General features: G+C 38.0%; 2 protein-coding genes across 3 annotated transcripts; one reads left to right on the top strand and one right to left on the bottom strand.

The window, feature by feature from the left end:
* Window positions 1–71: 71 nt before the first annotated feature.
* Window positions 72–4992, bottom strand: LOC146483863 (substance-P receptor-like). Of its 2 annotated transcripts, none has more exons than XM_085105140.1 (3): window positions 4404–4992; window positions 2649–2710; window positions 72–1278 (listed from the first exon to the last, which is right to left on the bottom strand). In XM_085105140.1, exons 1-3 carry the CDS (start codon window positions 4668–4670, stop codon window positions 1170–1172), a joined length of 438 nt encoding a protein of 145 aa, XP_084961266.1. In that variant the 5' UTR covers window positions 4671–4992; the 3' UTR covers window positions 72–1169. The 2 variants fall into 2 exon arrangements, with proteins under 2 accessions (XP_084961266.1, XP_084961265.1); XM_085105139.1 differs by lacking the exon at window positions 4404–4992 and adding an exon at window positions 3310–3437.
* A 2498-nt stretch (window positions 4993–7490) lies between these two features.
* Window positions 7491–12054, top strand: LOC146483862 (uncharacterized). The gene is made up of 5 exons (XM_085105502.1): window positions 7491–7572; window positions 8088–8465; window positions 8960–9155; window positions 9708–9964; window positions 11405–12054. The coding sequence occupies exons 1-5, from the start codon at window positions 7491–7493 to the stop codon at window positions 11692–11694; spliced, it is 1203 nt and encodes a 400-aa protein (XP_084961628.1). The 3' UTR covers window positions 11695–12054.
* The last annotated feature ends 883 nt before the right edge of the window (window positions 12055–12937 follow it).

Below are 12937 nucleotides of genomic sequence, written 5' to 3'. Positions count from 1 at the left end.
CCAATGAGAGTGGAAATATAACGCCCTTAAAATATTCGCAGTGAAAGTTATAAAAGAAGGTGGCGGAACCATTCAGTTTAATACTTCTGAGCTTTATTATAAGATAGCACTTACATTCGAGAATTGTTCTTATGCATGTAATTCATAAGGTTTGCTTAAACAGCCTACGATTCATACTGTCAAGGCAGACAATGAAACTCAGTAGACAGTGTACACTATAAATTGTATCCCACCAGCAATGTGGAGATCTCCACATTCCCTGTATGTTTGTAATCCATACGATTACTGAAAGATCTTTATAGCGAGCGCAAAGTTAACAACACCGGAATCTCCTGAAGCATTTCCCCATGATAATTACAAACTCTTTCCGAAATTTACTGTTAATAGACAAATATATCAATGGATTAATTGCACTATAAGCGTTTGCTAACAAAACAATAAACTTTAGCGCCGAGTATGGTAACTCAATTCTATGTATACTATCAAAAATAACTAAAACATGAAAAGGAAACCAACACAACAGAAAGAAAACAACAACAGCAATCATCATCCGAGTAACTTTCTTCGCGGTCTTCATTGCTTCTCTGTGCCGCCGATTGTCCCGATTGAGTTCGTCTCCAGGCACCTCACGTGACCACAAACGCCAGGACACGATGGAATAGAGTACTGTCATGAGCATAAGTGGCACGAAAAAATTAAGAAATATGACAGAAAGGCTTATTATGTTTACTACAGTTAGCTTCACATTTGAGAAATCAATTATACAAACGTAGCCATCGCTACTTTCGGGCTTTAATTGAGCCATGGACACCATCCCTAATGATGAAATAAACGACCACAACCAAAGGACAAAAATGATTGGTTTTATATGGCGTGATATTGCTGACATTTTCAAAGGTTGAGTTACTGCAAAATAGCGATCAATAGCTATAACAGCAAGGCTCCAGATGGAACAAAATGGCGCAGGAAAGTTCAGGATGACAAACATTCTGCATGTTGCTAGTCCCAAGTCACCATTAAACCACTTTCTACGGAAAAGACTATCGCCAAGCGTGTTAAGCATGATGGTCAGAGTTATTACCAAGTCTGCGCATGCCTGATTTAGGATGAGATAGTTTGTTCCTGTTTTCAAGAAGTGCCTCGTTCGAATGATGTGGATGAGAACAGAGTTACCAAATAAGGAAATGAAGATGACGATGAAATAAACTATGGCCAGGGAAAGGAACATCGCACTGTCGGCACCTGACATCAAAGTTGGAGAACTTGCGGTGTTTGAAGCTAAAAGAAACACAAATAAAAATAAGTGAACTTAGTGAACTGGAATCGTGTTCTTTCAAATATTCCAGCACATTATTTTTTTTGTCTTTTTTTTTTACGTAGCCGAGTTTTTGGAAGAAGGGTACATATAAGGTTTAGGCATCATTGTTTATGTAGACCGTCACATTGTATGGCATCTACGTACTAAAGGCAAAGCGTAGAAAGTGTAGGCGATTACGTCTGATGAACGAGACATCCTTTTTTTTTCGGTTTTTTGCTGCAAGCTACAAGATAAACTTGGTCCAAATTTAGGTTCAATAAATAAACCAAGCAGACTATGTGCTGCTTGCACCCAGTCATTGTTTCGTTTCACTGTTACGTATAAAATAACAGCAAAATTTTTCTGTGGTAATTAATTTAAGTCTTTTTTGTTTTTCTTTAAAGCTTAGATGTGCTGGTCTCTACTGATGACATCCAGTTTGAACCAGTGTGTCAAAACAAAGTGATCTCTATCAATCCACAATTTATTGATCCTTTTATCTTAAAATATAATTAATATTGATTACTTGATCATTTGTAATCTTTGAAATGTAGATCTTTTACTTATACCAGGCAACTCGCACTTTTTATTTGTGTATCAACTCGTTCTTCTCCCCTTCCCCTTTCTGTACATGTGTTTGAAAATGTCTATATCGGGAAGCTATACGTGTCGTCCAGTTTGGAAATAACTGGATGGGGAATTAATTCCAAGGGCTGCCAAATGTGCGGCCTTTGTCCAATTTGGTAGTCACAGGAATATTTTGAATCGATCTAATTCTTTTCATATTGGACCATCATGCATTGTGCAAGTGGTGCCAGAATATTTTAAATAGTCTTTCTTGTTGCATAATGACAGATACCGCCAACATTTCATGTAATATGTCAAAAACGAGGGCGAGTGCTTTATCACGGGTTCCAAATACCTCGAAACAGATGAAAGCACTCGGCCTGCGGCCTCGTGCTTTCATCTGTTTCGAGGTATTTGTAACCCGTGATAAAGCACGAAGCCCGAGTTTTTGACATGTCTTCTCAAATGAAACAATAAGAAATTAATCTCATTAAAATGCAAATGTTTGATCTCAGATGAAAAACATGTTTCATCTCAGATGAAAACCTGGTGGTGTTTCATCTGGTGTTTCATTGGGGTATCAAGATTCATCCACCTGACCGAAATGGAGGTCATTTATTGGCTTTTGACTGCATGAATTATTAATGAGTTTGAGAAGTTTATGAATAATCCACGGCCGATAATAACCAAATTGGATAGGAGGGAAAATTATCGAGCAATACTATGATTGCCTCAGTGAGATTAGACCTTTCTGATGAACATTTTTTTTATCTTTACCGCTTACTTTGGTTGTTTATTTTCCTGGATGGATTCGTTAGAGTTTCCATGCTTCACTTGCTGTTCAACCTTGTAAAAAAAGAAAAACAGAAATGAATTTTACGAAGCACTAGTTAGATAAAAATTATTATTTATATTAGAAAATAATTTTTTTTTTTAGTAAAGAAAGACCGCCTTTCATTATATTCTGAGCACGTCAAAACATATTCATATTGCTGCCAGGAGGCAAAAATAAAAGGAAACAATTTTTGGAGAGTTACTTGGCGGCAAAATGATTCAATCCTTGATTCGTTCATGTTTGGCTTTAATTTGATCAAGAATGACTGCAAATTTTCAAATGTTTTAAAATTCTCAAAAGATATCCACACACATTTCCTTATTAATTTTTTTTATGTCTATAATTTTTTTTGTATTCAACGAGATCAAACAACGTATTCAGTTTTCTTGAATGCTTGCCGGTATTTCTTCCTCTCTATATATTTCTCTCCTTGTATATACCTGTAGGTCCGTCCGGTTTCATATTATGTATATGGTTTGTTGCAGAAAAATCTTGAGTTGGATTATGTCTCATATGTCATTGTTTTTACTGATCAGCTTTCCATGCCTATAATTGTTCGCAAAAAGTCATTTGCAATGTTGTACAGGGCTTGTTTTGATAACTACCTAACTAAGGCTCCAACACATATCCAGCTGTTTTATCACCAGATGACCGTGCCGGCTTCCTCAATTTGCATTAAAACAAGCCTTACAATATATTCAAACTCAGTAAGCCGCTAGTGGTAAGCCAGTAGCTGTAGTACAGTTTGGCTTTAAATAAAGAATATGTTCTTTGTAGTGTTCCCTTGTTCGTTCTCCGATCTCTTGATTCGTAAGCTCCCTAATAAGCAACGACGACGGCGACGACAAAAACAAGGCTACAAAACAGTAGGTTTAGCTGAGCAAAAACAATCGCTCTTCACTTGCGTTTTACATTTTGGTACATTTCTTTGCTGTCCTCTGCAAAACAACAACCGTGAAATGACCAAATTCTAGGTTTTTTGGAGAACGTGAACACACGACGGTGAATGTTTCATTATCTTTCTTGACTTGAACGCCACTCCTACCAATTAGGTTGCTCGTTGAAATAATCGCGAAGTAGCACAAATAAAATAAAGTTATATTTTCAGTTGATGTTTTCGTTGCCGTTGCCGTCGTCGATGCTTTAGCTCCCTAATGTTAGGGCAACGAAAACGTCACCTGAAAATATAACTTTGTTTTATTTGTGCTACTTCGCGATTATTTCAACTCGCTCGACTTCTACAGAAACGGCGAACTATCCAGTGGCGTTCAAGTTAAGAAAGAAAATGAAAAATTCACCGTCGTGTGCTCACGTTCCATTTACGTTCTCCAAAAAACCTAGAATTTGGTCGTTTTACGTTGTTGTTTTGCAGAGGACAGCAAAGAAATTTACCTAAATGTAAAACGCACGTGAAGAGCGATTGTTTTTGTTCATTAAACCTATTGCTTTGTGGTGTTGTCTTTGTCGTCGCCGTCGTCGTTGCTTAAGCTCCCTATTATCTTTCGCTTGAAACAGAAGTAACATGGATAACGAAAAATTAAAATTATGATCCAAGATAGCGAGGCCGAGGTTCATGCAATGAAGTCTGGATAAAATCATATGAAGCATACATTTCTTTTGTGCAATTACCAATTAGGAAAATTACGCCCCTTGTCATCACAAAAGTTCACACAGCCTCCAAGCTTTACCATTTAAGTTCCTTACCTTCTTCGATGACTCTTTTCTGCAGGACAGAATATTGAACCTACAGATGATCTGACGCTGAAGTTGTTTGTCGTTCAGTTCTCGAGCAAGACCCCACGTTGATTTCAATTGGTTGACATTTTTGGCTGTTTTCCATTGAAACTTGAAACTGTATAATGTATAAAAAACCAGGGTGACCAAAGCACCTTCGATAAAATGCTTTTCGGGAAAATTAGATAGGAATATAATCCCCTTTAGATATTGTCTCCTAACGCTTCTCCCCGCCATGTGCTCTATTGCTCTGCTCTATTGCCTTAGGATCAGTAAACTGTTTATTTTTTCGCTTTATTTTTTAATTCGTTTTAGTGTTCTTAGTTGATTTGTTGAATAAATTTTCACACAAAAATAAATGATTTTACAGCTACAATCAAGGCAACTGAAAGTGGCCATGCCATGTACGCATTTGTTCGGGCCTCATTTCTATCGTTTAGTGCAGTGACCAAAAGGAAATTGTGTTTCAAACCAAAATGATGACACTCGTATTGTTTTCAATATTTTCCCAAAGCTGCGTGCCTGAATGGTTAAAAGAGGACTATTATTGGCACCGTACAATTTGCTAAATTATTGTTTGTTAAATTACAGTTTGCTTTTAGCGGTGGCCTTTTTTCTGGTGCTTCTAAAGCGGTCTTAAGCGGTGGCCTTTACCTTTTGCTAAATTATTGATGTTTTTTTTTTAATGACAGTCCGCTTAAGGTGGCCCGTGAGCACGTATTTATCGGGCCATTAGCGGATCCTTTCTTTCGGTTTGTTTTGAAAAAGCAAACAGTTGCGCGGTTGCTTAGAATTTTTAGACAAATAGACACATCCTCGAATAATTAAAGAACAGTTTAAATATATGATATTCAAACTACATTTTTCGAAGTAAAGACGGTTTTGCAAAGTCTTGTATTGCAATAAAATAGGATTATTTTTTATATGCAAAGAAGATGAATTCTTCAATCTCAAGTACGCCAGCAAATTGTTAAAATTTCGCCTCTCATTTGTTCTCAAAGATTTGCCAAATTAGCGCCTTGTTAATTGTGCTCTCAAAACTGCTCTATTCTTACGTCTGTCACAGCAGCCGCATCAGTAATAATAGTTAACACTTTTCTTTAAAAGTCTATAAGCTGGGACACTGCATGTGACCTATATGACACCTATTACCTTATTCTATAACTTACCAATATTGTCTCAATTTTTTAGTTGCATTCTCGTCAGGCAGGGTCTAGAACAGCAATTAACCGTTGTACTTCTGTTTTGTGTGTTTTTCACAGCACTTGCTTGTGGTCATATGCAAGTGTCGTCTTGTGGTCAGTAGTCGCGCAATGAATGCTCCGGGTATACCGGGTAGGGGATTGATACTTATTCAAAAGTCACATGGAACCAACGAGATAGGTGTACTACGTGCCTCGAAGGCATAAGTATTTTACATATGCAATTGTCAACGTATTTCGCTTAGCAGGTTGTTAATCTAGAGTGGGTATTTTAATTTTTCAGCAAAATATTACCATTTAAAGTCAGAAGTTAGCGAGCTCATAACGTTTAACACTTTTTAAAAATGTGAATTCCTTCCTTTATTATTTGTCCTGATTATCCCAGCACTCCCGTTGACTGTCTGGCTGTTATAAACAGTTGTGGTTTCATTTTCTCAGAGGCCTTTCAGAGAAACACGGTGCTGAGGGTGGTCACACCGTAGGTTTGTTACGTTCTCAGTTGTCCTTTTACGTCACGTAGCCGCCAGTTCTACGTTGAGCCAACTGAAGGTCTATTTGTAGATTAAATTCTCCTCAGTGTTGGTCCGGCCGAGGTTCGAGCCCGCGATCTCCTGTTCAGCAGCCCAGTACCCTACCAAACGAATGCAACATATTCAATGAACACGATGCAGCACTTGGACTCAATGAACTAGGACCAAAATCTACCAAAATCTTTAGAAAACAAACCTGAACCATACTCGTTAAAAAATGGCGCTTCTTCTCGCTTTTCCTGGTATTGTAGTTTTCCCCTTTAGTCCTTTAACCTTTCTCTTTCTATTCGAAAGGAGATCGCTTGTTCGTTCGCCATATCTTAAACACTCACGCGGCAACGTGCGAAGAAAATATTAACAATGGATACAGACTCCCGCAAGTCAGCTTAAGGGGCATGCGCACGTTCAACAATGTTGAACACGTACGATGGCCAAACGAATGCAACATTGTGGTTCACACCTGAGAACAAAAGAAATTTTGGACGATGTTGTAGATGATGTTCGATGGATATCAAACTTCGTTCAACAACATCGAACATCATCAACTAACAAGGTGCAACATGGTGGCCAAACGAGTGCAACATGTTGGATTTAACAATGTTGGACGATGTTGCATCCAATTGTAAATATTCAAAAGAAGTTAAATAAAAGTTTATTGAATGGAATTGTTCGGCCGGGTCTTAAATCTAAGAGTCGAGGTCATCTACCAAGGACCAAAGCAAAGTGAAGTTCTGCTTTACTGAGTTTTAGGGGAATGACAGAGATGGTTGAATAACAGTCGCAACAAAATCTACAGTTTCAGTATGTGATCGTTAATTAAATCATTAGATTGCATAAATTCTAAAAAACTGCAAAACAAGTTGTCACATAAATGCTACAACTGTCCTCTGGTAATTTTGCGAGACATCCGATGAGTATAAATTCATGGAAACCCACGTTACATTTTTTGAGTGTAATAAAGAGTTATTGTGAAATGCTCGGTGTTTGTGGAAAAAAAAAAAACCTATTACAAGATGCTGTTATTCTCTTTAAATGCAATGAGACAAAATAAAAATAATATAGCCAAAGAAATACCGATCTTTTATTTATTCATAACTTAAGCTTCTGAAATAGTTAAATGACAATAAAACGCCGTCAAAAGCAGAATATTAATTCGCAGCAAGCAAGCTTCTCATTGGCACAACCGGGCCTCGGTGGAGCGAATTGTTTTGTGTAGATCAATGAACTTGACAAAAAGTGTAGTCTGATCTTTTAACTGCGCGCATTAGAAATGCAAATTCAGTTACCGTTAGAAAACTGCATATAAACCATGATGTTCGGAGAGTATGGTTTATTCGTTATCAACGTTTTTACTGGTTTTGATTTGTGTTGATATTTACATCTGGAATCTTGGAAGTGCAACAGAAAGTAAGTTAATAATGCTTGCCGGCCGCACGATGGTGGAGGACCTTCGTTCCTCCCGGTCCGTTCGTGTTGTCAGCATGTTTATGTTTGGGGCGCGCTGCTATATCAACAAAAACTCAAATAAACTTTGCAGTAGTCATTTGCTGAATTCAATTTAATATGCAAGTTTATCAGTTTGTTTTATTCATTTTCTTACCTAATTTAAAGGTACGTTTTTTCTTTTCCATTAGGTTACGACAACTTTTCTGGCGCCTTATCTACACGGTGTTCTACAAATAATTTCGCCATCTTTTTACGTAAAACAATTTTTCAAAACTTCAATCATGCCAGCTTTCATCTAAACAACAAGACGTGCAAAGGAAATCACTTTAACGACACTCATATCACTTTTAGGTTTAAATTAGCGGAATGTGGCACAATCAAACGAACTTACAATGGTTCAACAATTTACACCAATCTGGTATGTGGACATCTCAAGGAACACAACGATTCAAAGAATTTTTCTGTATTCTTTATAGCTGAGTGTAAAATACCCGATAATGCAACAGCAAATACTAGCAACTCAGCTCCTCAACAGGATAATCCGAAGCCTGTAATTAGAACATATACGACTGAATCAAAAGAGAAACAGCCGGGAAAAACAACAGCTTTACCTTCAGTGGAGGAGAAAGTACAAACGTCAGTAACAACGGAAGTGCAAACGTCAGTAAAACCGGAAATGCAGACTTCAGTGGCACCAAAACTACAACCGTCAATGAAGCAGGAACTGATTCGAATAACAGTGAAATCAGACGTTCAACTGTCTACTAAATTGGCAGTTCATGCTCCATCGGATGGAAAACCAATTATGTCAATGATACAAGCTTCAGTGCAAAAGGAGGGAACTCCAGTCAACAGTAAGCTGCTTCCTTATATATAACCGTATTATAGCTCAGATCCTAATGTACTAGTCAAGATGCAATTTTAGGCGTTTTGCTTCTAGCCAGTCAAAATAACGTGTCATGATATCAGCCAAACAGTTACAAAGAACAAACCAATCGTCCATGGCCACTGGTCCACCCTTGCATTTCACCGGTCTGATGGTATTATCATATGTGTTATTTGTTTTAAAAGCGTTTTTTTATTATCCCGTTTGGGATAGTTTTTATTTGTGCCCGTGCGATCACTTTTTAAACTAGGGACACATTATGGGCCAGTTATAAGCACTTGGCAAAATAAGCTCCGAGTAAGTAAGCATAAGGATTTGAAAAGCCTAGCTGTCACTAACAGAAGTCTGTAATACTATGGCGTTATGTCTTTTAACAGTAAGCCTCGCTTTGTTTCAGTCACTGGCTGTTTTCCTTAAAAGTTCATTCAACGTAAAGCTTGGTCTTTATGTATATCCCCCTAGAGATGGCGAGCACCCAAGGACCCATAACACTTACGGCTCAAAGCACGAGGATAGTGAAGGTTGGAGATAAAGTAATGTTTCATGCGCAGTTGTCTACAGAGAAGCAAAGAAAAAGTTTCCTTGCAGTACACGAGTGTCAAGCCTCTTCATACTCAAACACAGGAAAAATGGAGACTTTATCTCTTATCAAGAATGGGTGAGGAATTATTGTAACGTTACATTCTCTTTCCTGGAATTTTTAGTCATTTTAGTAATAAGTGTATGTGAGTTAATGCAATATTAATGGTTTTTTCAAAGCATATAATTAATAATTCACGAAGCGGAAACAAAGGAAATCACAACTGTGAGGGAGATAAGTTTGGAAATGCGATCTTAATTATCATAAAATTTGATGAACTTTGGCTTTAAATTTCTCCAAGAATTATTGAATTATTTTGAGTAGAATTATTTTGAGAAGCTGTATCAAATACTCGGATGAGTGCTTTATCCGATTTCAAAACACCTCAAAATTGGTTAAAAGAAAGACTGGACTGCACCTCGTTTTCAGTTCAACCCTCTTTCTGGTGTTTGGAGATCGGACGAAACACTCTTGCACGTTCTTATGATAACAATTCTCATGTTTTAGTTTATCTTATTGCGAAACACGTAAATACTTGAACAGCGAATCTCCCTATTTTTTTCCGTTTTTCTCTGCTATTGAAGATATAACGTAGTACATAGAGATGTTTATTACTGCTTCTTTTTCCAGGTGCGAGATCAAACCACGCTTGTGTAACTACATTTTCAAATATGGTTCCCGGTCGCAGGAATTCAGCTTTAAAATCGCTAGCTTTAACTTCAAGAAGGCCAAAACCCTGTATGTCCATTGTGCATTTGTGCTCTGCGTAAAAAACGATTCAAGATCATTGTGTGCTATCGGTTGTAGAGGATCCAGCACTGACATCAACATTAACAAAGACCACTTGATTTTCTCTTCTGCGGGACCTTTGACTATAACTGAAGCAGGTGAGAATCTACAGGTGTAGAAAAACCATGCAGAGGAACTATTACATGCACGGATAAATTTCCACGCGGTCTCACTGGATAAACATGTAACGTGGTATAAAAACCGGAGTGACGGATATCAGATGATACACATATCGGACTTAATAGCCAATTATTGATATTTGGTTAATATTGGCAAGCAACAATAATACGAGCCCTCGTTGATTCTTGTGGTGGTTTTATCTCCACATTCACTTACCACATTTAGCATATGTCAATCAAGCATGACTTGCCTTTGTCCAGGGGGCGGGAAGATGAGAGACCCTGGGAACGAGGTTGCCTTCTCAGAATATTGCAAGTGTCCTCGCAGCAAGGGGAATTCCTCCCACCCTCCCTATATTTTATATAGTTCTCGCCTTTCTATGTTATTTATTGTCATCTTTTGGCCTCCATATTTACAAGACTTGTAACTCGTGTCCACATTTTATGATGTATCTGTTGTCTCCCTACTATTTTACAATTGTACAACTGAAGGACATAGACAAATAAGGGCGGGAAATTGTTGTCTGTGGCACCCTTCAGCCCAGTGCTGAATCCCCGACAGGGAGGGGGCATTTGTTATTCTGGACCAGGTTAACATGGTCCCAGGACATTATACCAGTAGCAATGTTCACTTTGCAGTATAGGCACGAAGCACCCTCTCGGTATGGCGCCATATCCCGAGGCCGCCCAGTGGGTGTATCCGGTCGGTGTGTTTTATCCGAGCCTTGCCAGTACATTCCTTGCCCGAGCTTACCCACCATATTTCGTCTCAGTGACTTTGATGTTCACCGCGCCTCAGTCGACTTGCATTACCGCCGACCGGTTGACTCAGTTGGTAGAGCACCGGGCTCCCGTACGGGAGGTCGCGGGTTCAAACCCCGGCCGGACCAACACCCAGGGTCTTTAAATTAATTGAGAAGAAAAGTGCTGCCTTTGTAATGACATCTGCAAATGGTTAGACTGTCTAGTCTTCTCGGATAAGGACGATAAATCGTAGGTCCCGTCTCACAACCCTTGTTCATGATTACTTTGTGGGACGTCTCACCCCATAGAATTGTAAACCGTCATTCATTCATTCATTCATTCATTCATTCATTCATTCATTCATTCATTCATTCATTCATTCATTCATTCATTCATTCATTCATTCATTCATTCATTCATTCATTCATTCATTCATTCATGCATTCAATACTTACTTACGGCACCCACAATCCCGCCTATCAACGTCTCTAGTAACAGGCACGCCTTCTCAGCTGCCTTGTTGGTATAACGGACAAGAAAGCCGTTCAGGATTAGGCATCTAAATTTCGCTCCCCTGGTATGTCATGAGTTTTGAGATTTAGTGATATGTTTATGCAAAACACAGTGAGCTCCTCTAAATTTTCTGTTATTTATTATATATTTTTTTAAACTCAGGTCAGGGTGGAATCAGTTTGGTGACTATCGTAGCAGCTGCATTAATATCACTTGTTATTGGGAGTCTCTTAGTTTTATACTGCAAGCGTCGCCGTCGTAAACGTATAAGGAGAGACACGTTATTAGAAAATGAAGACGGCCTTTCAGAAAGCGACATAGCTCACCATCTCCATTGCTCCGCTCCATTCGAGGAGTCAAGACAAACGTTTGGACTGTCAGATGGAGAAGACAATTGTACGACATTAGGCGGAAAGAAATCCTTTCTTAACATGGATTTCACGATTGTTTAGCGACTTGGCCTGAAGGTCTATGCCATCAAGAGAAAATATCACTATAACGCGTTATTGAATTATTATTTTAGTGGATGCAATTTTAGAGATGAAGCTATAAGAGAGATATAAAGGCTCATCATCTCCAAGTCTTTCTCAACTGCTTATTCCACATTTGATTAATTTTTGTGATTTTTCTGGTGGTATTTTTTGATTTATCTATTTTTTTTATATTTGATATTTGAAACTGATTGTTTCCATTATTCGAAAAATCTAAATAAGTAATTGTAAGGTAGGGCAACGAAAGATCATCAAGCACCATTGTACTCTAAACCCCAGTCTAAATTTGTCCGTCATTCTGTGTTTTCATGTTAAACACGTTCATATGCTTGACAGCAATGCATAGTTTTACTATCAACTCCAGCTTGATGTTTTCTTTTTGAATATTAATGACATGTCAATTTTACGTCTCTCTTAAATTATTTAAATCACTGACAATAAAATTGGTTTGCATAAAAATTGTTTTCCTGTTGTTGCACATTTGTATGAAAGAACAAAAAAACACAAGTATTTTTATAGTTTATCCTAATGGTGTGCTCCCCACTGGAATCCGGACTTTCATTTTGCTGTCCCGTGCTCTTTGGTCATGTTATCTTACGCGGCTCTGATTATGTTGTGAACATTGTGTTGTGTTGTGCTGTGCTATCATTTATGTTATGTTATGTTATGTTATGTTATGTTATGTTATGTTATGTTATGTTATGTTATGTTATGTTATGTTATGTTATGTTATGGTATGTTATGGTATGGTATGGTATGGTATGGTATGGTATGGTATGGTATGGTATGGTATGGTATGGTATGGTATGGTATGATATATTGTGTTGTGTTACGTTGCGCTACACGTTACGTTGTGTTATGTTGTATTTTGTTATATTATGTTTTTGTTGTTTTATGTTTCTAAACCTTCAGAAATTTCCAAGTGCAGCGAGTTGCAAGCTGGGATCGCTCAGGGATAGCTGCTATCAGACCTAACGTGGTTTGACATACAAACAAGGCAGCTTAATCATTCTGCGTTGTATTGACCCTTTCGCTTAGTTTGCAAACCGGTACAAGCAAAACTTGACTACTGGCTCAGCTGTAATAACAGGTATTCAAATATTACAAGCGCGCGCTATTTAGAACGCATATCTGGTGCAAACGCATTTCTTGTGCGCGCGGTCAGTTTTCTAATTTCACTCAGGTGACATAACAATTGAGATTT

The sequence above is a fragment of the Pavona decussata genome, unplaced genomic scaffold, assembly GCF_977016875.1.
Source record: "Pavona decussata unplaced genomic scaffold, jaPavDecu1.1 SCAFFOLD_37, whole genome shotgun sequence".
NCBI classification, from domain to species: Eukaryota; Metazoa; Cnidaria; class Anthozoa; order Scleractinia; family Agariciidae; genus Pavona; species Pavona decussata.
Note: the sequence above shows the minus strand (reverse complement) of the source record. Positions and strands in the feature narration are given on the sequence as shown.